Below are 25714 nucleotides of genomic sequence, written 5' to 3'. Positions count from 1 at the left end.
CCCCCCCTCCATCACTTGCTCTCCCACATCCTTGCTCACTCGCTCATTTTCACCGGGCTAGGGCTGGGGGTTGGGGTGCGGGAAGGGGTGAGGTTTCTGGGAGGATTTTATAGCCCTTCATAGTACTTTCCAAATGTCAGCTATCATGATAGTTGTGAGCGGAAAGGCAGGAAGGTGTTTTTTCCCTGTACACTGTGTCTTCATTAACTTTTTCTTTGTTGATTTATAATAACCATACAATAAAACAAAAGCATGAGAATGACACTAAGGACCCAAGCCTGCTCTCAATGAAGTCAATACTAAACTTTTAGGTTTGAAATTATTGTTTCTGGATGTAAAATTCATACACCATGTGGAAAGTAGTGGGCAAAGAATTCAATTCTGGAATTCCCTACAGAGCTCTGTTTTCTGTGTGCTTTGTAAATCTGCACATCCACCATGACAAAAGCTCTAGAGGCTAAGAATGAGGAAAAGGCAGATCTAAGTCTTGTTTAGCGTCTCCCTGTCTCCTCAGCACACATAACAGCAGACAAGTTACTCTAGCTACTAGCAGGTTGCAGCTAGACACAAGGTTATTATTGTCAGGTGTTGCTCCTCCCTCTATCACACTCCCCTCCCATAGCTACGTGTCTGCATCTCCATTGCCTTCTTGCCCTGTCTATCACATTGACTGACAGTTCTGGGTAAGTAGGCTGTGGAAAAGAGACACCTCTTCAGTCTGTTCACTGAGCTGCAGAGTTTTGAGCTTCAGCTGGGATCTTACTCTCCAGTGTGTTTGCCAAGAGAAATATTCTCTCAGCATGGCTCGTAGGTAAGGGAGAATCACACTGGCCCATTATTCCTCTTTTTTAATGCCAAATAGACAAGAAAGTTGTGCTTCTCTGGGGCACCTATATTTAAAGGGGCTTTAATTGGAGTGCAGCATTGCAATAACATTCTGCTAATTGTCTCTGTTCTATTGTAGTAACTTGCTTCAAGTTGAAAAGCTGCTGGGAGCTAAAAAGGCAACTGAATCATATGCTGCTTTATGTAAAATAATGTGATACTAAGATTAGATGTTTTAAGACAGCTGATGATGTTGTAGGATACCTTGCAAAGGTAAAGTTATAATGATGCAAGCCCCTCCTTCTAGTCTTTCATCAATCCCTCTTGTGTTTTTCTGGAATTATAGGGTCTTACTAGATGGTTTATTGCATTGTTACAGTTGTTATTATCTTGAAACTTGAAGCTTGATCTCCACTCTACAGATACAGTCCTGTTTCCTGGATCAGATTCTTACCTCAAATGTATCATAAGGTTGTAAATCAGGTGTAACTCCACTGAAGCCCATGGAGTTGCACCTACACTGGAATAAATGAGAGGAGAATCAAGTCAATTGTTTATTTCTTTTACTAACCATTTCATACAATTTTAAGGGAAACTTTAAAAGCATGTTAAATCTTTATGCAAAGGGTTTGCTTAGCAACCTGGGCAAATGTTTTGCTTCTTTTAAAATCACAAATGATGCAAAGATTAGAGGACTTTTAAAAATTGCACTGCTGCTAAAAGTCTTTTGAGGATAAAATTACGTTGCAGAAGATGTACATCCAAGCCTTCTATTTGGGTGTTGCATTGCACATTTACAGTACAGTTTTTGTTGCATTGATTTGGTTGAATTCATTAGAACTAGCTTTCAGGCTGGTTATTTTGGTTGCTTACAGCAATACTTATTTCTTGCGCAGAAAGTATTTGGACAAGGTGAAAAGGGAGAGAGTGTGTGTGTCGGGGGGGGGGGGGAGATTTTACAACTGAATTGCACAAAAACCAAATGGCATAGCATGCAAATGTCTTGTTTTAATTAGCCGCAACGCTAAGGTTGGAGTTTTATTTTAAGTGTACACCTGTTAGAATACAGTAAAGTTTCAGTCAAGAAGCTACATCCCAGCAGCCCTCTTGCTTCTTACACTCTCAATGTAGCTTTTATTGCACTGAAACTGAAACATAGATTTGAGATGGCTGAAACCAGCAACACTCATGCAAAATTCACTTTTAATCCTATGCAAAACACGGCCTGTCTTGTCATGCAGAAATTGTTTTAATCTTTCTTTATATGGAAACACAATGCTAGTAATTGAGGTGATATCATCAAGAGTATGGAAGGAGGAATAATAGGGAAGAAATCAAGAACATACAAGACTACACGCTGATTGCGGCCACAGACACTATCATATTGAAAATTAGAGGGGGAAGTATTATCATTTCTTTCAAGGAAACTTTTATCCAAACAATGACTTCATCTTAAGATGTATTATGTCCTGGGGCTTCAAAGTCTCTGTTTGAGGTTGTCACGCCAGATGGTTAAGGTATTTTTGTGACATTTAGAAACACTTTGTTCAGAATGACACTGTAACTTGTTAAGTAAAATCTCAGTCTTGGCAGGGTTTGGTTTTGCCTTTTGTTTTTTTCACCTTCATTCTAAACTTCAGGTACAATCTATATATGTGCTCTGTCCTGTTTGAAAAGAAAAGGAACAACAAAAAGAAGCTGGAAAGTCCCTACGTTTATGGATGCCATTTTTATATTTTGGTCATGGACAGAGCAGAGAAAAGAGAAAGTTATTGTGTACTGTGAAGTGACTGAAATTCTAGGCACACATTTTCTAATCACCTGGGTCAAATAAGGGGTAACTATTACATTTAATATAGTTCTTTCAAGGGCAAAAAAGGGTCAATCTTGTACCTTAGCTACATGAAGTTAACGTGTTAACTAACATAATTGTAAATTTTAGTGTAGACACGACTCAAACATTTGTTCTAGGACACAAACATGAGTTGCTAGTCATGTTTAACCCTAGCAAAAAATGTTTGTATCCTGTCTGTAGTAGAATTTACAATCATGTTAGTTAACCTGAGGTTAATAACACACTAAAACACAACGAAACATTCAAATGTAGATGCGCCTTTTGGGATTTGTATAGTTCCCATTGCAAGAGTACCTAAGAATTTATATGCTAAGTTTTCTCAATGGTCAATTGAACATAGTGATCCTTATGCCCCACAGGAGGGCTGTGAGGTTCAATTCACGGATGTTAATAAAGCCATCTAGGATCCTTAAATGGAAGGTATTATAGAATGTGTATTTATAATTATGATAATTGTATATGAAGCCTGACAAGTGCTTAGTACCTAATCATCATGTGGTTAATTTTTAAGCCTGACCCAAACATCTGTTTTATATTGATATTACTTGTTCCCAAACCAGCTCTAAGCAAATGAGATGTGAAAGTCCATCAGTTCCCTTCTCTCCTACACTTGTACTGCAGAATGTCAAGGAAACTGACTTGGATTCTGCCCAATTATAACTTTAATTGCTGAGCTCTTGAATAAAGGAAACCAAGAGTTCGGTATATGAAGTTGTCCATTGCATTGCTATATTAACCACTCATTTAAACCTCTTCATCCCTTGTTTGTTGGGTTTTTGGTTTGGTTTGGTTTTTTTAAGATCTGTGGGCTTGGGGAAAATCATTAGTAAGTCGGAATGATCTGTGGAAAGAGGGGAGGGAGGTTGTATGGGTTGGCAAGAACAGCAGCACTGATTTGGGATGTGAGATGAAAGGTAAGAGATGGGAGGAGCTTCAAAAGCAGCTAGGAAGAAACATAGGAGGTGATCAGTTCTGTGACATTCAATGATTGTAGTATAATGGGAGTATGGCAACTTGTTGCTTCCAATATGCTCCCTGACATGCAACTGAATTGGTATTTTTGGTAAGAAAAGAGTTAATCTGACCTGCAGCTATAGTCTGATATAAAGGAATCTGCCCAGGAACACAGCAAGTGTGCAAAGCAATGATTGTTATACCTCTGAAATTTATTATCAGAGGCCTTGTGCTGGGAGATATTTTTCACACGTTGTGAGAAAAATAAAGTTTTCATTTCTTTGGCCAAGTTCACCCTGATGTAGCCTAAGTCAGCACCAATAATGGATTCAACCTTTGTTCCAGCTGCTTAATGCTAGTGATGGATTTGGCCCTTATTCCCCTTGATTTCAATTTCAGTGCAAGTTTGATTGTTCAGACCAGCAGGAGCAGGGAGTGCCTCATATCAATCAGTGACAAGCTTCTTTGACTAATGAAAGAGAATCATTTAATGGGATTTGATGTGTATTCTGTCTAAGGCCTTCAGGGCTAAATGAACTGTGGCTGCTGAAGAGGCCAGGATTGTGTGTAATGCTAGAAGGAACACAGGATAGAGGGGCGAATCCACAGGGCAGTTATTGCAAGGAGACCCTCATTTCCACATCCGCTTTATAACCAAAGCCATTGTGGTAATGGCAGTTTAATATTTGTGCACATATATTGTTACTGTCAGGGAAGCAGTGTGTGACAAGTTCCCGTTATCACAAGACATGGAGTTGATTTTTACTGTTATGTAGATTTGTAACACATGGTAAATACAAGAGTCTGTCATTTCCTCAAGTAGTTTTGTTTCCTCTCCTGCACTTACACAGCACATTTTCTGTGGGTTTTGTTTTCAGCGTCTGATTTCTACACTATGTATTGTGGGGTAATAGTATTTGGCCATTCAATTCATTCAAGAAGTCTGTTCTAAAGCTAATTTAAGAGCCCAAAATAGAATTACAAATATCTAAAAATAAATAGATGCATGTGAACAAAAGGACATATGCTGTTCTCTTTCACTTTCATTCATCTTTTGCTTATACTTAAATTCTAAAGGGCCAAACTGTGTCCTCAGATACATGCCAGAGTCTCCCATTGAAGTCAATGGGACCCTGTACAAGTGCACCCAAGGACAGATTTTGGCCCATAGCTGTCAGTTTAGACTTTTGATTTGACACCATTCAGACTGGCATTTCAGTGATCAATGTCGTTTATCTACACTTGGTTCTTGTGCCAGTATAAATTTGCATAAGTCCTCATTGTATCGTTCTGAACTAATGTGCTGGACTTGCCAATTCAGATAGTTAAACCAAATAAAATTTTACTTTGTAGAGTCAGAGGGATTATAAATGAGCCCATTTGAACAGTCACAGCAGACTAAGAAATAGAAACTAGATAGGTCCTACTGGCTGTATTTTCAGATTGTCCTGACCTTGTTAGCTTTCTTCACTATTGAAAGAAATGTCACAATCCCTTGGTTACTAAGGGTGTATCTTCACTGTAGAGTTAACTTGGGTGATTAGCACTTCGATCTGGGCACCAGGATGGGCCTAGCCTGGGTCTGAGCAGCCACACGGCACAGTCATAGCTGAGTTACTGTGTCCTCACTGGCGCTATGCTCACCCATGTGAGTCTCTAGGACTTCTGGGAGGCACATACATTCCATGGTTCTTTGTGCTGCAGTAACCTGAGCTGCTCTCTGATTCTTGCCTAGTGAATTGTGGGAGAACTTGTCCTTCTGCACCCATGAGGGGAACTGGAGGACCATCAGCGCTTGGGTGATTTTGCTGGCGTCCTCAGTACAAAATGATCAGGTACCCAGGCCAAGTGAAAGCCTCACTGGGGCTTTAGCTCGGGGCCTGAGATGAATCAGCTAGTCCAGGTTAAAAGCACCATCACACTTGGGCCATAGGGTCTTGTGTATGGACTGGAGGGAGGGCAGGGGTAACACTTAAGGAAGAGCCCCAGTGAACTCAGAAGTGAAGATATACCCAAAAACTGAGGCTAGTTCCACAAACCTAGCACTGCTTGAAGAAATAGGGTCAAAACTTAACTGTAAATGTAAAACAAAGGGAAAAATACTGTAACCATCCCCACTACAGGGTACTCAGGGCCTGTGCAACCATTTAGGCGATCTAGGCGGTCGCCTAGGGTGCTGGGATTTGGGGGGCGCCATTTTCTTCGGCAGCGACCGTGGCGGCCGTATCTTCAGCCGCCCCGGTCGCTGCCGGCATTTAGGCGGAGGGAGCTGGGGTAGGGGAGTGCAGGGACGGCCGCCTGCAGCAAGTAAGTGGGGGGGCGGCACGCAGGGGATCTCCCCACCCCAGCTCTCCCCTGCCCCGCCTCCTCCCCGAGCACGCCGTGGCTGCTTCACTTCTCCCGCCTCCCAGGCTTGCAACGCCAATCAGCTTAGGGGCAGCAAGCCTGGCGTGCTCGAGGTGCTCGTGCTCGGAGCAGGGGTGAGCTGGGGCGGGGGCGTGCCTCAGGGCCGAGGGTGCGGAGCTGCCGCGGGGGCGCCTCAGGGCGGAGCGGAAGAGCTGCCGTGGGGGAGAGAGGGGCCGCCTCAGGGCGGGGGCGCAAGGTGGAAGTTTCGCCTAGAGCGCGAAACATCCTTGCACCGGCCCTGAGGGTACTGTAGTGAGTGCTGTGGTACAACAGTCCCCTTTGATCCCTTGTAACATGTCCTGTGTACCATGTGCTCCAAGCACTAGGCTGTGCATGGTCCAGCCCTTGTTGTGTTCCCATAAATACTCACACATTTCAAGTAAAAGGATTGCTTTACTAGGGAATCCAGAAATAAAATGTGCAAATTCCATAGGCACAATTGCTTTAAGTTAGAATAACAATGAAGATCAAAACAACAGTTCCCAGCCCAGCCTCTAGGGGCAGTCCAACACAGGGTTATACAGGTAAATGTCCTATATTAACCCCTCACACTATCATAGATTTTCATTGAGTTTAAGGCCAGAAGGGACTATTGGATCATCTAGTCTGCCTTCCTGTAGATCACAGGTCATTATATTTCACCAGGGTCCAGGTAATTGTGAATTGGCTATGAGCCTGCTATTCATTTCAAAAGATTACAAAAGACTGGGTTTGCTCTGTAGCCCATAGTCCAACAAAACTCCTCCTAATGTCAATAGGTGTTTTGCCTGAGTTAATAGCTACAGGATTAGGCTCCTCTTTCATCCCCACCTTCCCACCAAAATTCAGCAGACACTTTAAAGTAATTAGAGAGACCAGGTGGGTGAGGTAATATCTTTTATGGGACCAACTTCTGTTAGTGAGCGAGACAAGCTTTTGACTTACACAGCTCAAAAGCTTGTCTGTCTCTCACCAACAGAAGCTGGTCTTATAAAAGATATTACTGTACCCACCTGGTCTCTCTAATATCCTGGGACCAACACAGCTACAACAACACTGCATACTTTAAAATAATGTCAAAGATCATACGTATTATTTGGAGGAATATTTTCTTTTGTTCAGCAGCTCCCTCCAAAGTTATATTTTCACTAAGCTCACTTGAGGCTTCTCCATAGGTGTATGTCTTTTGAATGCACACAGTATCTGAAGGCCAGCAGCTTAATAAACAAGAAATTGTGATCAGACCCAACAGGGTCTAAAATGTGTGCACAAAAAGCAAAAGGTCTGAAAAAACTGGAAATAGTGTGCTTGTCATCTATGTTAGCAGTCAGCACTACAAGGCTACTGTTGTAGGTTTAATGTGTCATGTATAGCATGGTTCGTTTACTGGACACAAAAGATGATCTTGCAGAAGAAATCCATACAGCAAAGATCCATCCAGTTGTTAAAGTTTTTTACGTAACTTTTTCTTCCCCAGCCCTTTTCCTTTTAAAATCCAAACATTTATTTAAGTGTGGAGGAGGTAGAGTATTATTTGTGGGTGGGTGGGAATGGTGAAGGCAGGGTTTTGTTTGCATTGGGCAATCAGGGTTCTGAACAGAAATGACAGGTGTAGGTTCAGAGCACTGTGATTCCATTGGGAAGGAGCAGAATGAGGGGTCATGGAGGGAAAAGTCTTAAGATTTACAGTAGTTCGTTTTTTCTTTTGTTTCACTGTCACCAGTTTGAGCTATGTGTTTCAGGAACCAGGATATGTGACTTAGTCACTCCCTTTGGGAACACACAAGGATTCTTATTACTCTCCAGTGGGCCTACCTGGCATTTCAGTGATCAATGTCTTGTTTATCTACACTTGGTTCTTGTGCCAATATAAATTTGCAAAAGTCCTCATTGTATTGTTCTGAACTAATGTGCTGGACCTGCCAATTCAAATAGTTAAACCAAATAAAGTTTTACTTTGTAAATTCAGAGGGATTATAAATGAACAGCCACAGCAGACTAAGAAATAGAAACTAGATAGATCCTACTGGCTGTATTTTCAGATTGTTCTGACCTTGTTAGCTTTCTTCGCTATTGAAAGAAATGTCACAATCCCTTGGTTACTAAGGGTGTATCTTCACTGTAGAGTTAACTTGGGTGATTAGCACTTCGGTCTGGGCACCAGGATGGGCCTAGCCTGGGTCTGAGCAGCCATAGCTGAGTTACTGTGTCCTCACTGCTGCTATGCTCACCCATGTGAGTCTCTAGGGTCTTGTGTATGGACTGGAGGGAGGGCAGGGGTAACATCTAAGGAAGTGCCCCAATGAACTCTGAAGTGAAAATATACCCAAAATCTCAGACTAGTTCCTTAAGCTTAAAGCCACTTGAAGAAATAGGGTCAAAACTTCATTGTAAATGTAAAACAAAGGGAAAAATACTGTAACCAGCTCCACTACAGGGTACTGTAGTGAGTGCTGTGGTACATCAGTCCCCTTTGACCCCTCGTAGCATGGCCTGTGTACCATGCGCTCCAAGCACTAGGCTCTTCAAGGTCCAGCCCTTGTTGGGTTCCCATAAATACTCACACATTTTGAGTAAAAGGATTGCTTTACTATACAACCAGTTATGCTCCATGGTGGAGGGGTGGGGGATTCTATCCTGATCTTTGCCGGCAACTGGCTGAAGCCCCGAAGCGTGAGATTTTATTGTAGTCATTGTTTTAATGCAGAGCTGCAAGTGTAATGAGCACATTGTGGGCAACGCAGGCAATCCTGTTCTTCCCGTGGACCACAAAGGAACAGGATGAATAGTCTAGTGCCCTGTATCCTCCTGCTTTGGCTACTGCTCTCCTCTGCCAACAACAGAGCGTGTCTGGCCCGCTCTCAGTGTACTCATCCCAACTCTCAGGCTGACTGCCATCTGGCCTTCCCTCTGCTGCCAACCCCCAGGCTGCTGTCCCTGGCCTCATGCAGCTTCTGTCCCCTTGATAACAGTTTTCAAGTACATAAAAGTTGTTACAATGGGAAGGGAGAAAAAATGTTCTTAGGTTCTGAGGATAGGACAAGAAGCAATGGGCATAAATTGCAGCAAGGGCAGTTTAGGTTGGACATTAGAAAAAACTTCCTAATGGTCAGGGTGGTTAAGCACTGGAATAAATTGCCTAGGGAGGTTGTGGAATCGCTGTCCATTGGAGATTTTTAAGAGCAGGTTAGACAAACACCTGTCAGGGATAGTCTAGATAATACTTAGTCCTGCCATGAATGCAGGGGCTGGACTAAATGACCCATAGAGGTTCCTCCCAGTCCTATGATTCCAGAGCCTGGTCCCCTCTGATCTCAGCACACTACTTCCTTTTCTTGCATTCTGGGGATTTTGGAGCTCTCTCCTGGCTGGATGGTGAACTGGATAATCACACCCTGCCCTGCACTCTCCACCTCAGCCAGGGTGGAGGTAAAGTAGGAACCCAGTTATCAGCTAGCAGGTTCGTCACGAATATTAAAGAGAAACAAAATGTCACCTTCACAAGCCTTCCTGATGAATGCTCCTTGCTGGTGGCTATGTAATTCTATTTCTAAGTGAGACAAATGTATTTTAAAGTGTGGAGGGGCCAACATGGTAGCCTTACAGTGAGTGCTTAGTGCCACCACATGCTGGAGGAAGACCACAGATGCAAGACTCGATTTATCCCTGGATTAGTCTAGTTTTATGCTGGTGTTTTGAGGTCCACTGTTTTTTTGGAAGAGAGGAAGCACCATGAATTGCTCCACAACAATCTTCCTGACTGATCTAGGAACAGCACTGATGTACTCTGAAGGAAGTCCCCTCCAACCTCTTTGAACAAAGGAAAGCTGCTCTGACATGGGAATTTGAAGGATTGGAAGGTGGATAATTGGCGGGAATAGGGAATGTGATGGAGTAAGGGATCTCCCCTAGAAAACCAACCATAAAAAAATGGAATTCTTCACTTCTTTTTCTATTCTGTTGTGTAGTGTTGCTATTGGCTGTTAAACATCTGCTGCATTCCACACTAGAGATGGCTGCATTTTTGTGATGAGTCTATAGAATCCTTCTGGCTGAATGGTTGTCATCTTTATTTTAAAAATTTTTATTAGTACATTTCACTAATTATAAAATAAAACTGAAATCTACGGTTCAAAAGTAATAACATCAATTGCTTTAAAAAGGAAACATTTCTCTTGAAAACTTACAAAATAAACAATTTCCCATTTCTTCATAAAATACTTTAGGTATTATCCGCAGACTGTACTACTAATTAATATTGCCCTTCAGGTGAGAGTAGCACTGACCTTGGAACCAAAAGTAGGAGTGGGCTGATAAAGTTTGCGGATGACACGAAGTTGGGAGTATTGCCCATTTCGAAGGAGATCAGATATCCCTCCAGATGATTTTGATGACCTTGTATATTAGTATTAGTGTAATAGAATGAATCAGTGATGAGAAGTGTAAGGTTATGCATTTAGGGGATGACTAGAAGGAATTTTTTATTAAGCTGGGGACGCAGAAGGAAGAGAAGAAGAGAAGAGAGAGAGGAGGAGTGATCCTTGATGATGTTGATGAGGTGTGAGATGAGTGTGTGATGTGAAAAAAAAAAAAATAATGTGGTCTTGGGATGCATTTTATTTCTAGTATAGAGAGGAGAGGAGGGCTAGTATATACTTAAGGCGTTGTTTAGACCCATCTGGAAATGAAATGTGTGTTGCAGTTTTGTTTTGTGTGTTTTGAAAGATAATTCAAAAAAAATGGGGAATGGAAGAAGAGCCACTAGAGAAGAATGAGGAATGGAAAGCCTGTCGTATGAAAGGGAGACTTGAGGGTTTTCCTTAACCAAAGGTTGGAAGAAAAGAAGAGATAGAGGAGATTAGATATATCTTATATAATATAGAAGAATATATAGGAGGAGGAGGAGCTTTTCAGAGAGGCAGTACTACACAGGACAATGGATATAATGGATATAAAGTCAAAGTCGTAGTGAAATTTAGTCGGGGAAGTTAGTTCAGAGTTTCAAGAAGAAAAATCTAACCAACCTAGGAACAGGAAGGAACAGAAACAGGACCTCTGGCTTTAAGAAAGAAGTCTAATGGAGGAATGGATGAATGGATTAGGGATATAACATGATAGTCAATAGGTCAATAATGTGCATATTCAGTACTAATGGTAATAATACCATTGAGGTAATGGATCTTTTTTTTCCTGTCTTTGTCTGGTCTGAGTGTCTGGCTGGAGGCTCTGGCTCAGCTGGGGGCCATTTTGGGGCGGAAGAAGGGGAATTTTGGGTCCAGGGTCCTTGGCAGGGTGGAGGTTTCCCCTGGGGGCAGGGGGGGGCAGGGGGTTGGGGGGGCAGGAGAGGATGTCTTGAATTTAAATCTTGATTTTTTGACTTCAGATTTTCAGGAGAGAGGATTTCAGAGCTCAGGAGGGAATTTTTTTTTGGTTTGGGAGGGATTGGGGGTGAGGTCAGACTGGCATGCATCTTGCTTCTGATCTCTTCTATCTGATTCTGATCTTTCTGATCTATGATTCTATGATTCTATGATTGACTGTGAGTGTCATGAGGAGAGAAAGCTCCCTCAATGCCCTGATAGCACCCAGAACGCTACTGAAGTGCCACCAGAAATATGGATGCTGCTGTTGACAAAGTTGTATTGATTTGGGTCTTTTTTTTTTTTAAGCATTGATATTTTTCTGAATTTCTTTGCAGGCTGGAGTTAAATCATGAACTTTCTAAACTTTTCAATGAACTATGGGATGCAGATGTTCACCGCTTTGTGCCTGGGAAAGATTATACAATTGACTTACAGGTAATTTAGCTACTAAATATCATGAGGAGGACAGGATGAATCTATATGAAATAGCGGGAGTAGGAGCACAGAGGGTTGTGGGGGGGCACTGTTTATGTGTGTGTATATATAATTAATGGGCCCAATTCACAGGTCCATTACATCACTAGAATGACAGAAAAAGTGCTGTAGAGAGGCTGCAGACAGGCTGGATACAGACCCCTGAGACATTCTCAGCATAATAGGATTCCCTGGGCAGCACAGAGCCAAATAGCTGGCTTTGTTCTCAAACACCCCCACCTCCCAACAAGATTTTGGTTGTGGCATAGGGGTAATGACCAGAGAACTTCTGCATTCTGGCTACTTTTGGCAAACATAACTTCCCCTTGGATCTGGTAAATGTGTGGGCAATCCCTGCACACCCCATTGTGGCCAGGTGTGGCTCTGCAGCACCTTGCCTCAGTGCCTACTCAGGTTCTTTCAGTCAGTTACCCAGACTAGATTAGTTCAAACATATACTCCCTTTGAGGGGTCTGGTTATTGACTCTTTCTGCTCACTTCTTTAGTCACCCACATTCACACCCACTCTGGGTCCACGTAAGAGTCCTGGTCAGTTTCCTTCCCTTGTTCAGGAGTCCCCAGACAATCCCCCTGTTCCTCTCCTTAAGACAGGACCTCCCTAGCTCTCTTCCTTGGGAGATGGAGTTGTAATTTAGGCCAGCTGTACAAACCCAGCCAACTTCTCCCCCAGCTGGCCTTTCCCCAGTCAGCCCGTTCACCCTCAGGCTGAGAGCATGAGCAAATTAACTTTCATCTACTGCTGTCTCCCCTGTTCTGAGGGAGGAGACAGAAAATAAACAGCCTTCTTCCCAGAGCTTGTCTTACTTGGCTAGGAGAGAGGGGAGCCATGCCTCACCCACCCTACAAGGCTCTTGGGCTCAGACTCATAAAGAAAGAGTAGTCTGGATTTTCCCCAGGCCTTAACTGTTCCCCTGGGACCATCTCTCCCCCTTTCCCAATAAATAAATAAAATCTAGCTTTGCTGTCCATAGGTTTTCCTGCATTCTAAAAAGTCCCAGGGCTTACAGGGACACATCACAGAACAGAGGTTGACTGACCACCTTACTAGTCGTTACTATCCTTAAGGTGACGGTTACCCTGTTCTAGAGCCATTGCAACTGAATGTAGTTTAAAGCAGCCTTAAAATTACTCAAGCCTTTGCCAAGGGTCTCCTTTTCCCTGCCACCTTGGGTATTGTGCTGAGCCCATAAATTGGACCCAATACATATAAACTTGTTGTTCTCTAAAAATGTTTCTCAATGTTATACTAAGAGAAACCCAAGTCTTTTACCTTTATTGATGACAGTGTGGATTTCCTTGTATTGCTCTGAGAAATCTTCAAGACACACTGTATGGCAATTCTATCACTGAGTGTGCTAGCCAGTTTGTTGCCTGTTGCATCTTCCATACAATCTTCAGTGTTATCAGATCAGTCTATTATGGGGAAATGTGTTTTGCAATGTTTTGATAAGGGGAATTAAACATTAGGACACCAGCTAATCTCTAAGGGTAAAATTCTGTCCCAACTGAAGTCAGTGGCAACATTCCCTTTGACTTCAGTAAGATCAGGATTTCACTCTAGGTCTTCAACAGTGTTCATATTGGTTAGCGCCTATGGATTGTGGTCAGTAGATGAGGAAGATTTTCGGGCCACTGGGTGATGGAGCCAGTTTGGAACTCCATCTGGAGTGAATTCTGAAAGCCTCACTCTTCCCAGTACTATTCTCCTGACGAGCCCCACCTATTCCAACCTGCTAACTATCTATCCTTCTCTGGGGCAGTACATGCTGGTTGTTCAGGCTGTGGCTGGAAAATGCAAACTGCCTTCAATTCTGGAATAAAATTAACCAGGCTGGTAGGTAAGGTGAGAATGAGGCTCTGCCCACTGAGGAGGAGTACCTCTTACATTGCTTGGCAAGGAAGGATGATCCTGTGGTTAAGTTAATAGACTAGAATACAGGAGATCTGGGTTCAATTCCTGGCTCCACCACAGACTTTTATTTGACTTTGAGCAAGTCACTTCATCTGCCATGTGCCTCAGTTCCCCATCTGTAAAAGGGGGATAATATTTCATTACCTCACTGAGGTGTTGTGAAGACAAAATCCATTAATCATAGAATCACATGAATATAGAGCTGGCAGGGACCTCAAGAGGATGTCTAGTCCACTCCCTCCCCCCCTGCCACACCAATGCTGAGGCTGGGCCAAGTAAACCTAGACCAACCCTGACTGGTGTTCATCTAATCTGTTCTTTAAAACCTCCAGTGATGTGGATTCCACAACCTCCTTTGTAATCTGTTCCAGTGCTTTACTATCCTTATAGTTAGAAAGTCTTTCCTAACAGCTAACTTAAATTTCCCTTGCTTCAAACTAAGCTGATTACTTCTTGTCCTACTGGGATTGTTTAGTCTGCAGAAGAGAAGAATGAGGGGGGATTTGATAGCTGCTTTCAACTACCTGAAAGGGGGCTCCAAAGAGGATGGATCTAGACTGTTCTCAGTGGTACCAGATGAGAGAACAAGGAGAAATGGTCTCAAGTTGCAGTGGGGGGGGGGGTTAGGTTGGATGTTAAGAAAAACTTTTTCACTAGGAGGGTGGTGAAGCACTGGAATGGGTTACCTAGGGAGGTGGTGGAATGTCCTTCCTTAGAGGTTTTTAAGGTCATGATTTAGTTGGGATGATTTAGTTGGGGATTGGTCTTGCTTTGAGCAGGGGGTTGGACTAGATGACCTACTGAGGTCCCTTCCAACCCTGATATTCTATGATTCTACCCTCAGTGGACATGGAGAACAATTGATCACTATCCTCTTTATAACAACCTTTAACATATTTGAAGACTATCATGTCCCCCCTCACCCTTCTCTTTTCTAAACTAAACATGCCTATTTCTTTCAATGTTTCCTCATAGGTCAGGTATTCTAAACCTTTTATCATTTTTGTTGCTGTCCTCTGGACTGTCTCCATTTTGTCCACATCTTTCTTCAGGAGTGGAACCCAGAACTGGACACAATACTCCAGTGGAGGCCTCACCAGTGCCAAGTAGAAATGGACCAATTACCTCCTGGGTCTTACATACACACTCCCATTAATAAATGTCAGATTGACTTTTGCCTTTGTTGCAACTGCATCTCACTCTTGACTCATTCAATGTGTGATCCACTATAAACCCCAAATATTTCTCTTCCATACTGCTGCCTATATAGTTATTCCCCATTTCGTATTTGTGCATTAGATTTTTCCATCCTAAGTGTAGTACTTGGTGCATATCTTTGTTGAATCTCATGCTTTTGATTTCAGACCATTTCTCCAGTTTGTGAAAATCATTTTGAATTCTAATCCTGTCCTCCAAAGTACTTGCAAATCCTCCCAGCTTGGGGTCATTCACAAATTTTATAAACATACTCTCCATTCTATCATCCAAGTCATTGATAAAAATATTGAATAGCACCAGACCTAAGGTAGACCCCTCTGGGATCCTACTTGATGTGTTTTCCCTGTTTTACATCAAATCGTTGATGACTACTCTTTGAGTATGGCCTTTCAAGCAGCTGTGCTCCCACCATATAGTAATTTCATTTAGATCATATTTACCTAATTTGCACATGAAAATGTCATGTTGCAGAGCATGTGGTTATACCAAGGCTGTAATTTAAAGTTTGTTTGGCAGTCATGAGTAGCCTTCCCCTGGGCTACTTCCCTCTCCTGCCCTTTTTTCTACTGTTTCTCTGCTGCGCACTAAGCTGATAATGCTTGTGAGGGACTCGAGGAATGTTGACACTGCAATAAAAAACCTGCAGCACCAAGTCTCAGAGCCTGGGGAAATTGACTCAGGCTCACAGGGCTCGAGCTGTGGGGCTAAAAATTACAGTGTAGACGTTCGGGCTCAGGCTGGAGTCTGGGCTCTGAGATCCAGTCTGCTCATGGGGTTTCAGAGTCAATAGTTAAACACTTTTTTTCTGGAAGATATTCAGTCAGGGGTAATTTACTGATATTTAGCTGGCACTAAGCATTTAGAGAAGGGTCTGCTTGCTCAGGTAACACTGTTTCTTGTTCAAAATCCATGTATAGATTAAATGTACTAGTTATCTAATGTTATTGCATCAAAATGTTCTGCTTTTCTAACAGGATCATTTAGGAAAGTTTCACAGTTCATATGTGTAAATGGGATCAGAACTCAGCAGCATAAAACATATTCCACTAAACTGAGACATTTAAATATAGAATTTCTTGTTGATGCCACATTTGTAGGAATTATGCTGAAGACTGTTGCTGTTATAAATTATATACATTGGGCTCAGTTTTGCCCTCAGTCAACCCCACTCACTTTGAAGGGGTTGCACAGTCAGGGCACAATGTAGCTCACTTTGCTTTTTTTTTCTTTTCTTCCTATGGGGTTAACAAGATTTGTCAGATTTCTTCCTTTTATGTAATGCCTGCCTGCTCTAATAGAGACCATGTGGGGAAGTGCCAGTTCAGTTGTTAATGCTTTTGAGTTTTTTCAATGCCAGGTAAATCAAATGTTATGAGAATGAGGAAAGGAACATATGTTATGATACCTGAAATTAGCTAAATGCATAATGTAGCAATGGGGGGAGGGGCAATGAAATCTAGCAGTAACACCTGGCTTATGAATGCAGTATATTTTTAGCTTGGTAAATGTCTTCATTTAACACATCTAAGTCCAAATTCTGCTTTCTGTAGCACACTGAAATAAGCAGAGTTATTATGAATTTATACTAATGTAATTAAAATCAGAATTCAAAAATGTTGAGCACCCAACAGCTTCCATTGGCTTCAAAATTAGACCCCCCTAACTCCATACTTGGGCACTAGTCTCACTTTCAAAAGCTTCAGTGGGAGCTGTTTGGCGCTCAGCAGCTTGAGATTCTCTGCAGCTTGAGGTCTTCAAACCACGATTTGAGGACTTCAGTAACTCAGACATAGGTTAGGGGTTTGTTACAGGAGTGGGTGGGTGAGATTCTGTGGCCTGCATTGTGCAGGAGGTCAGACTAGATGATCATAATGGTCGCTTCTGACCTTGAAGTCTATGAGTCAGCACTGTTGAAAATCAGGTAGCTATCCATATAGGGATTTTAAGCTCCTACTTTTGAAAGGCTGGCCAGAAGGTTTAATCTGTAACAAATCTGTTTCTTTATCACATATTCGAGTTTCATTGTATTTCCATAGATTTGGGTTAGTCCCTGGAAAATGTTCCAGAATTCTATGACTATTAAATAGATATCTGCTAACGGAGCAGATCTAAAGGGAATTTGGTCTCATGGTTACAGCAAGAGATAGGAAGCCAAGTAAAAATGTTGAACATCATGGATCCTTGAGGAATTCTGCATTCCATATTCCTTGGTGATAGCAGATAATTTCCTACAAATTTTGTATCGTGCAGGGCTTTAGTCACATGTTTAAATTTATGAAGGTGATTGAATGCTTTGCTGGATTGAGGCCATAGTGCTTATTATTGTCTGTCATTTTTATTATAATACTTAGTTTTGCTAAAGAAATCCACTGTGCTAGGGCTCAAAAGACAACTAGCTATTGAATTAATATTCAAGTGAGAAGTAAACTAACACAATAATTCTTAGTATGCTAGAAAATATTCCATAGCATATTCTGTAAAAGTAATGAAATCTTAATAGTATCAGACCTCACTCCAGTGAGTCTGAGCTTATATTTTTTTTATCATAAAGTGAGCAGAGATGTCTGTGTGTGTATAAGTTATGAGGCCACGGACTGGCAAAGCACAAATTATTGAGGTTCTGCTGTCTAGCAGAATTCTACCATATACAGAGAGAAGAAACAGTTAACACAATGGCTGGTGAAACCACAACCTCGTCAGAGCATTTTATGATGCATGGCAGGCAGGAAACAGGTAACTCTCACAGCATCCATTCAGAATGACAGTTCTGTTCTTCAGCTAGCTGATCTGCACTTGGAGTAAGAGCAGTGACTTTCAGCACCTGAAATAAAAAGAAAGGCAAGTTGGCAAGTGTCAAATAAAAAATATTAGAGGGATATTTTTTAAATGAAGCTTAAGTCCCAAAAGTTTTGTGCAAATTGTTTTCTATTTTCTTCTAAAGATATTGATTTATCTGATTTCTGTTTTCCATTAATACTAAAATTATTATTGGAGTGTTACACACCAAGCACTAAGTCCAGACTCCTCCCTTTGCAGGGGAACTGGTGCAGTTCTGCTTTGTGATGGAGCAGGGAACTAAATGTGGGCAGCCCTGCAGGAGATGTGCATCCCTATTCAGTGTGGAACGCAGCAGCACATGGGGGTGCACTATATGGGTGGGCTAAGGACTGCTAGAAGTGGGGCTAGAGGATCAGTTGCTATGTTCTTCCTCCTTTCCTTTGCATCAGGGGTTTGGGTATGTACCACACCAGCTCTGCAGTGCATCTACCCAGTGCTTGGCCTGGATGCTACACTCAGGATTTGAATCCAAGAGAAGAATTTCCACTCAGAAAACTTAACATCTCTTATTGGAACAGGGCTGACATTCAAAAACACGAAGGGCAGTTAGGTGCCCAACTCCCATTTAAAGTCAATGTGGGTTGGGCGCCTGGCTGTCCTTTATATCTTTGAGAATCTCCTGCTCTGAGCCTGATTCCACAATTCTAATGCAGGCACTAATTTCCCTGAAGTCAATAGGAGTTTTGTTTTTGTCAGGAGTGCAGCATCAGACCCACATTGCGCCACTTGATTGCTTATTATTTATACAACACAGAGGTGTCTTTGGTCATTCATTATAGGTATGCTCCAATGCGCCATCACTGTTAGCCCTGAGAAAGAGGCAATAGGACCCTTTCAAACTCTTACAATGACAAGAAATTAATATTTCTCTCTTCTTGATGCTATGATTTATTTTATAATGATCTCTATTGTTTTGTAGTATAATAAACAGTTTTAATAGGAGTTAACTTCTTGCTGTGCTTTGATTACTACTAGAAGAGGGATTATCCCCTTTAAATACATTTTGCATCCTTCATTGTTTTGTTTGGATGCTTCTCATAGGAAAAAGCAGGCTTTGTACAGCAGGGTAGCAGTGTTGCAAGGGACAATGCATCTGAGCCGCTGTTTCGCTATGTAAATGAAGAGCGTCTGAAGAGCATAAATACTTTTGCAGGTGAGATCTTTCCTGTGGTTTGTTCCTCAGTAATTGTGCATCCTTTCTTCTCATTGTCGTTTTGGTAGCATTGGAAATGGAATGATGAATCTGCATTTTTTTAAAAGGTAGACTTAAAATGTAGCATTATGTATAGCTTGAATGGTCAGACTATTTGGAGATGAAGATCATCATGCAGTATGTCATTTGAAAGGGAATTTCCCCTAGATTTTCAATAAGATCTTGGAGTTTACCTGTGGCCTCTATTTCAGAAAGTATACTGATCTCCAGAGGAAATATGCAGGTAAACAACGTACAGATTTTTGGTAAGATTGGCTAGAATTATACGTATTTACAAGAATAAACTCAATCAGCAGAACCCAGCAACTTTTAAAATCTAACTCGTTCACACTTAATACTTTTGTTGCTCAGATGGTTGGCTACACTGTTATTAAAATAGAGTACTAACTACCAACATTACTTTTATTTCAAAACAAAAGTCTCTGAGCAGTATTCTGATATCTGTTATGCCTGTGAGACAATGCCAATAAAAACAGTGGAGGCAATCTCTCCGTATTTACACAGCTGTGTAACTCAGAACAGAATTTGGCTTTATGCCTATCCAATGGAGTTCCAGAAACTGCCATTCCAATTTATTACTTTATTCCTTGGTGCCTCTAGAAACATTAACTAATTAATTGGGTTGTAACATTATTTCGCAACCATTCAGGTTCACACTGACTCCTTTTCTGCATGGAGGATGTTTTCTGGCATTACTACTTCTACTGTGGAACGAGGACCTATTATTCACACACTACTTTTTTTTTTTTTTTGGCCGGGATTAGCACCCACTCCAAGGTTGGGATCACCTGGGGATGGACAAACTTTATATTATTGAACAGCAATGCCTACTGGGCCTAAAATCCTTGATCAGAGGAAAGATGCAATGATATAGCAATTAGTGGAGCTTCACCAGAACATTGTTATTTATGTATCTGCTATACTAGATAGAATACCAGAATTGATCGGTTTTTTTGTGATTATGTTGCCGTCTAGAGGCCAAACTACAAAGGTGATTTTGGTCTACACACTGTTGAACATCTAGCTATACCAGGTGCCATGCTGAATGGAATCTTTCTTTGCAGCTTTTGTTTCCCTATTGGACAACTATGAAACATCAACTGGTGTAGCAGAAGTTGTGACCCCACAAGAAATGGCTGAAAACAATCGTTTTCTTGATGCTATCTTAGAAACAGAAGTAATGAAAGTGAGTAGAGAAGCTCTTCATGATTTATCACTTGCCACAGCTAACTGTAAATTAAACTAATTATATTTCCTTGTTTTCAATCCTCCAGCTTACTCATCAATATTTAATTAGAAAGAATTGGTCAAAACCCAGTCTTAACGATTTCAAGTCTCAGCTCTATAACATCTGGTTTCAGCTATACACCAGGGAAATAGGAAAGGGGTATGTATGGTCAATATGAATCTGAGTAGTAACCATATTTAAGAGGATGTAAGAAATAAGTCTGTATGTCTCACAGACATAACCACAGAAAATGGAGAAAGTTATGTATTAATTGATTATGTATTAATTGGGTGAAAGTAATTTTTAATGTCCCACTGTTTCTGTAATAGACTGTCCTGGCTTGTCAAAGACTATTTATTTTATTTTTTGAAGACTGAATGATTACCAGGTACGCAATCCCTTTTATGAAAATAGATGCATTTGAGGGACAAAAAGCAATTTACAGATAAATGTCAATTTAAAATGGAAAAGACAAATATTCTGGTCCATTAGTTTTGTTTGTTGTTTTTTACCGGTAGTTATTCCTTTAACATCAAGTAGCAACTTGGATTTCACGACCAGATCTTTATTTTGATTTCCACAAAAAAGAAAACATTCAAAACAGGCAATGTTCATGGATAACTCTCAGCAAGTGCCAATTTTGTTCATTTTCTGGCCTTCTGCATCCAGCAAATTAATTTGTTTAGCTAATTATTTTTATGCTGATTTTATTGTAGGCCTGATTCCTGTGGATTCGAACATGTGTTTGTCGGAGAAACAAAACATGGAAAAGAGATTCTGGGTTTGCATAACTGGGTACAATTTTACCTTCAGGAAAAGCATAAACAAGTTGACTACAAAGGCTATATTGCCAGGAGGAAAAAGAGCAGGGTAAGAGAGATTTAGAGTTGTCTGTTTGTATGTGTACAATTTATAGATAAGGTGAGTAAATCTACTCACAATGTCTCTGTTAATGAGTCCAGGGTATCATGGTGTTGGGGGAGACAGATTATTTTTATTTTTGCTGTGGATTTTGTCTGCTGTTAAAGCTCAATGCCCACCTAATTTTTAATTCCCCACTGAGACGCTAAAATTCTCTCGAGCCACCTTTTCCCCCAATACCGCTTGTGGTCAGAGGGGATTAATAATCCACTAGTGTCTCCATTGATTTACCATGCTGGACTCAAGCAAGAAGGCCTTACATTGAAAGATGCAGAGTGTAGTCAACCACAAAAATCCCTTGGAAATTCCCCTGCCTTTCAGATGACGTTGGCCAGAACCCTGTATGTTTGCTGCCTTTCTGTTAAGTCCCAATGCACTAAGTTTCAAAGGGCCCGATTTTGGGAGCTGATGAGCTCTGTTAGGATAATGGGTTCAGACAAGTATGTCCATAAAAACAGCATAATTCTGTCATTCGCACGATGTATCAAGGTTAAAGAATGGGACTGGGGCTTTTTGTTACTCTCTTGATCTGAGATCTTGGGACTTAGGGTCTTATCCAATACCCAATGAAGTCATTGGAAGACTCCCATTGACTTCAATGGGCTTTGGATCAGGCACTTAAACATTCTGTACTGTAGTTTCCCCATCTGTAACACAATGCCAATCGTAGCTAACTCATAGTGCTGTTGTGAGGCTTAATTAAACGAACACCGACAACTTAATCAGCTGAGTTTTAAAAATTGTGAATTAAAAATAGTTTTAGCCTTGGAGAACCCCTGCCAATTGTTTTGGTTTAACAATCGTTTTCCTATTTACAAAAATGAATTATCTGCACTATGGCTGTGTGAAGTGCCTATACAGACAGGGGACGCTGACCTGACTGAACAGAGGAAACAGTGAAAATGACTCTTATTCAAACTGCTAGCTAATGCACAAAGAGAATGTACAGAAAATATTCTCTCAAAAATAATCTTGGGTGTTACTTGTAACAATAGTAGGTTAAAATAATCAAGCAGGTATCAACTTGAAGTTAACAGTGTCCCTTAAATGCAGGCAATGTATTTTGAGAGCTGTGAGTGAGAGGTGCTATAGAACAATGGTTCTCAACCAGAGGTACGCGTGCCCCTGGGGGTACACAGAGGTCTTCCAGTGGGTACATCAACTCATCTAGGTATTTGCCTTGTTTTACAACAGGTGACATAAAAAGCACTAGCAAAGTCAGTACAAACTATCATTTCATAGGGTAGGTCTATACTTACCTGCCGGGTCGACGCGGCAAAGTTCTCGACTTTCGTTCGAACTACTCGCGTCTAAATCTAGACGATAGTTCGAACTCCGAACGCGCCGCCCGCGACTCCACTCCAGCACAGCAACGCGCGGCGGAGGCGGGAGGATGGGGAGCGGACTTGATCCCATATGGCGTGAAGGGTGAGTAGTATTGACAGGTAGTTTCAGTTCAGCTCTTCTGATAGCTGAACTTGGGCTGTCTTACGCAGTTCGACACACAGTGTAGACCAGGCCATACAGACAATGACTTGTTTATACTGCTCTATATACTGGTCTGTCGCATCTTAGGCGCATTTAACATGCACGATTTCAGCTTTACGCGGTCGGCAAAAACAAAAGAAAAGAGAAAAATAACAATTTAAATACTGTTTCTGTAGTGCGGGTGATTCCGCCCGCCATTACACTCAATGTAATTTTGACTATATGCAATTTTCGCTTTACGCGCTGTCTGCAGAACATACCCCAACGAAAGATGAGACAGACCTGTACTATACACTGAACTACAACTACAATATTTATATTCCAATTGATTTATTTTATAATTATATGGTAAAAACGAGAAAGTCAGCAATTTTTCTGTAATGTGCTGTGACATTTTCTTATTTTAAGTACAGTAGTTTTTAAGTGAGGTGTAACGTGGGGGTAAGCAAGACAAATCAGACTCCTGAAAAGGGTACAGTAGTCTGGAAAGTTTGAGAGTCACTGCTATAGAAGTGCTGTATTGTACAGTAACTCCTCGCTTAACGTTGTAGATACATTCCTGAAAAATGCGACATTAAGTGAAACAATGTTAAGTGAATCCAATTTCCCCATAAGAATTAGTGTAAATGAGGGGGGGGTTAGGTTCCAGGGAAATTTTTTTCAGCAGACAAAAAAACAATATATTATATACACCTCTACCCCCATTATAACGCGACCCGATATAACACAAATTTGGATATAACGCGGTAAAGCAGCAATCCAGGGGGGCGGGGCTGCACGCTCCGGTGTATCAAAGCAAGTTCGATATAATGTGGTTTCACCTATAATGCGGTAAGATTTTTTGGCTCCCAAGGACAGCGTTATATCAAGGTAGAGGTGTGTGTGTGTGTGTGTGTGTGTGTATATGTATATACACACACACACATATACACACACACAGAGTATATGTTTTAAACAAACAATTTAATACTGTTCACAGCTATGATGATTGTGAAGCTTGGTTGAAGTGGTGAAGTTAGAGGATGGGATATTTCCCAGGGAATGCCTTGCTGCTACATGATGAGCTAGCACTCGGCTGAGCCCTCAAGGGTTAACACATTGTTGTTAATGTAGCCTCTCACACTCTACAAGGCAGCAGGAATGGAGGGGAGGGGAGACAGCATAGCAGACAGAGACTGACACACACCTTATGTGTGGGAGAGAGAGAGAAAAATGCACACTGCCCCTTTAAGTAAGCTGACCCACTCTTAAGTGCATTGTCTCTGTAAGTGGATCAGGAAGTTGAGACAGCAGCTGCTGCCCCAAGCTCTCTGTCTCTCTCCATCTGTGTCCCCTCCCTGCTCTATCTGCAGAAAGGGTAAGCAGGGTGCAGGAGCAGGGGGGAGGGGGACAACCTGACATTAGCCCACCCTGTTTCCCCCCACCCCTGCACAGCAAGCAGGAGGCTCGGGGAGCAGCTCCAAGGCAGAGGGCAGGAGCAGCACATGGCAGTGGGGGGAGGAACAGCCCAGCAATTGGTAGCCTGCTGGGCAGCTGCTGCACAGGGAACTTAGGGGAGCAGGGAGCTGACAGGGGGGCTGCCGGTCCACCCTGGTTCCAAGCCCCCACCAGCTAGCTGCAATGGGCTGCTCTTCCTGCAAGCCGTGGACAAAGCAGGAGGCTGCCAAATGACGTTAGAAGGGAGCATTGCGCAACTTTAAACAAGCATGTTCCCTAATTGATCAGCAATGTAACAATGAAACAATGTTAACCGGGATGACTTTAAGTGAGGAGTTGTACATAGTTTTATTTTGTTTTCACAATGGTGCAATTTTCATTTGTGCCTATAGATGTCACCTTTCAACCATAAAGGAGGCCATAATTTTAGATGCTGATGCAAGAGATACTGACAGAGATGTCACTTCAGAGCAGGAGTGGGGAACCACCCTGCTACACTCCCACATCTGTATTTGCAGAATAAACCTGAATGTGAAAATATATCTGTCTGGTCATATTGTGTATTCAGGGATTTTCATTTCTTTTATTTTTGGTTACAGCCTGATGAAGATGATCAAGTTCTGAGCCTACAGTTCAGCTGGAAAGGTCTAGTAAAACCTGTGGGAAGCACCTTTATTGGAGTCAGCCCTGAGTTTGAATTTGCCCTCTATACGATCATTTTTCTACAGTCTCAGGAAAAGGTCACTCGTGAGATGGTGCGGATAGAGGAGTATGAACTACAGATAGTTGTGTATCGCCATGGTAAATACATTGGAACAGCGTATCCTGTCCTCCTTAGCAGCAACAATGAAGATTTGTATTGAAAAGGATTAAGCTAACCTGATTTTCTTTTTGAGTTTAACTGTAGTTTTGTATAATCTTAAATGTCATGTTTGGAATAATTTCCTTTTGTTCTGTATTAAGATACTTAACCTAAGATGTGCCTTTTAAAGAAACGTTCAGTGCCTGTCCAGGCTTTGAAATCCTTTTTATCACTGTAACCAAGGATGAAAGAAATTGTATTAAAGTGCCTTCATAAATCATAAATCTGTACTTTAACTTCCTGACCAGACAACAGTTTTTAAACTATGCCCTGTTAAAATGAAAATAGGGGTTTTATTTGTTAACTACTGCACACCTAGAAAGAATGATCAAACCATATAAAATACAGACCAGAATATCCCATAATAATTGTATCTTGAGGCATTAGTGTTGAAATTAAGCCCTCTGTTATGGCAGTGTAAAACAATACTGAATAGCTGTATTTTGTGTTCCCATCCTCACTTATAGACTGAGAAAAGGATTTCTGCCAATGGCAATCTGGACAATTATGACATTATCCCTCCCCTTCCCAACCAGCACAAGCCTTATAGACACAGAAGGACTTCCTGGAATGAAAGTCAGTGCAGCATTTATCACACTACATCCAATCACTCTTCTACAGGACAGGACACATCTTAAAACAATGATTAATGAAAACTAGCAGGAAGCCAGAATAACTTGACTGCCTGAAGCCTGTATGCCGGTACGCCATACTAGGGAG

The 25714-nt window shown here is 41.7% G+C and overlaps 2 protein-coding genes across 3 annotated transcripts in view; one reads left to right on the top strand and one right to left on the bottom strand.

Moving 5' to 3' along the window:
- The window catches only part of LOC120370180 (NADH-cytochrome b5 reductase 3), a 42213-nt gene extending 40868 nt beyond the window's left edge, over positions 1-1345 (bottom strand). For both annotated transcript variants that reach the window (XM_039484479.1, XM_039484490.1), the window contains exon 1: positions 1280-1345. In XM_039484479.1, coding sequence (XP_039340413.1) covers positions 1280-1330 — 51 coding nt within the window. In that variant the 5' untranslated portion in view covers positions 1331-1345. The remainder of the gene's footprint in view (positions 1-1279) is intronic.
- Positions 667-25230, top strand: LOC120370186 (poly(U)-specific endoribonuclease-like). The gene is made up of 7 exons (XM_039484514.1): positions 667-811; positions 11718-11817; positions 18887-18998; positions 20123-20244; positions 20333-20445; positions 21003-21156; positions 24732-25230. The coding sequence occupies exons 1-7, from the start codon at positions 801-803 to the stop codon at positions 24993-24995; spliced, it is 876 nt and encodes a 291-aa protein (XP_039340448.1). The 5' UTR covers positions 667-800; the 3' UTR covers positions 24996-25230.
- Positions 25231-25714: the final 484 nt, after the last annotated feature.

This window comes from Mauremys reevesii, linkage group 1 (genome assembly GCF_016161935.1).
Source record: "Mauremys reevesii isolate NIE-2019 linkage group 1, ASM1616193v1, whole genome shotgun sequence".
Taxonomy (NCBI): Eukaryota; Metazoa; Chordata; order Testudines; family Geoemydidae; genus Mauremys; species Mauremys reevesii.
The sequence above is the reverse complement of the archived record's forward strand: the minus strand, read 5'-3'. Positions and strand labels throughout refer to the sequence as shown.

Coding starts and splice junctions, on each gene's coding strand:
- LOC120370186 (XM_039484514.1), top strand. Junction 20,446..21,002: donor ACCAGGGAAATAGGAAAGGG/GTATGTATGGTC, acceptor ATTTTATTGTAG/GCCTGATTCCTGTGGATTCG. Junction 21,157..24,731: donor CCAGGAGGAAAAAGAGCAGG/GTAAGAGAGATT, acceptor TTTTGGTTACAG/CCTGATGAAGATGATCAAGT.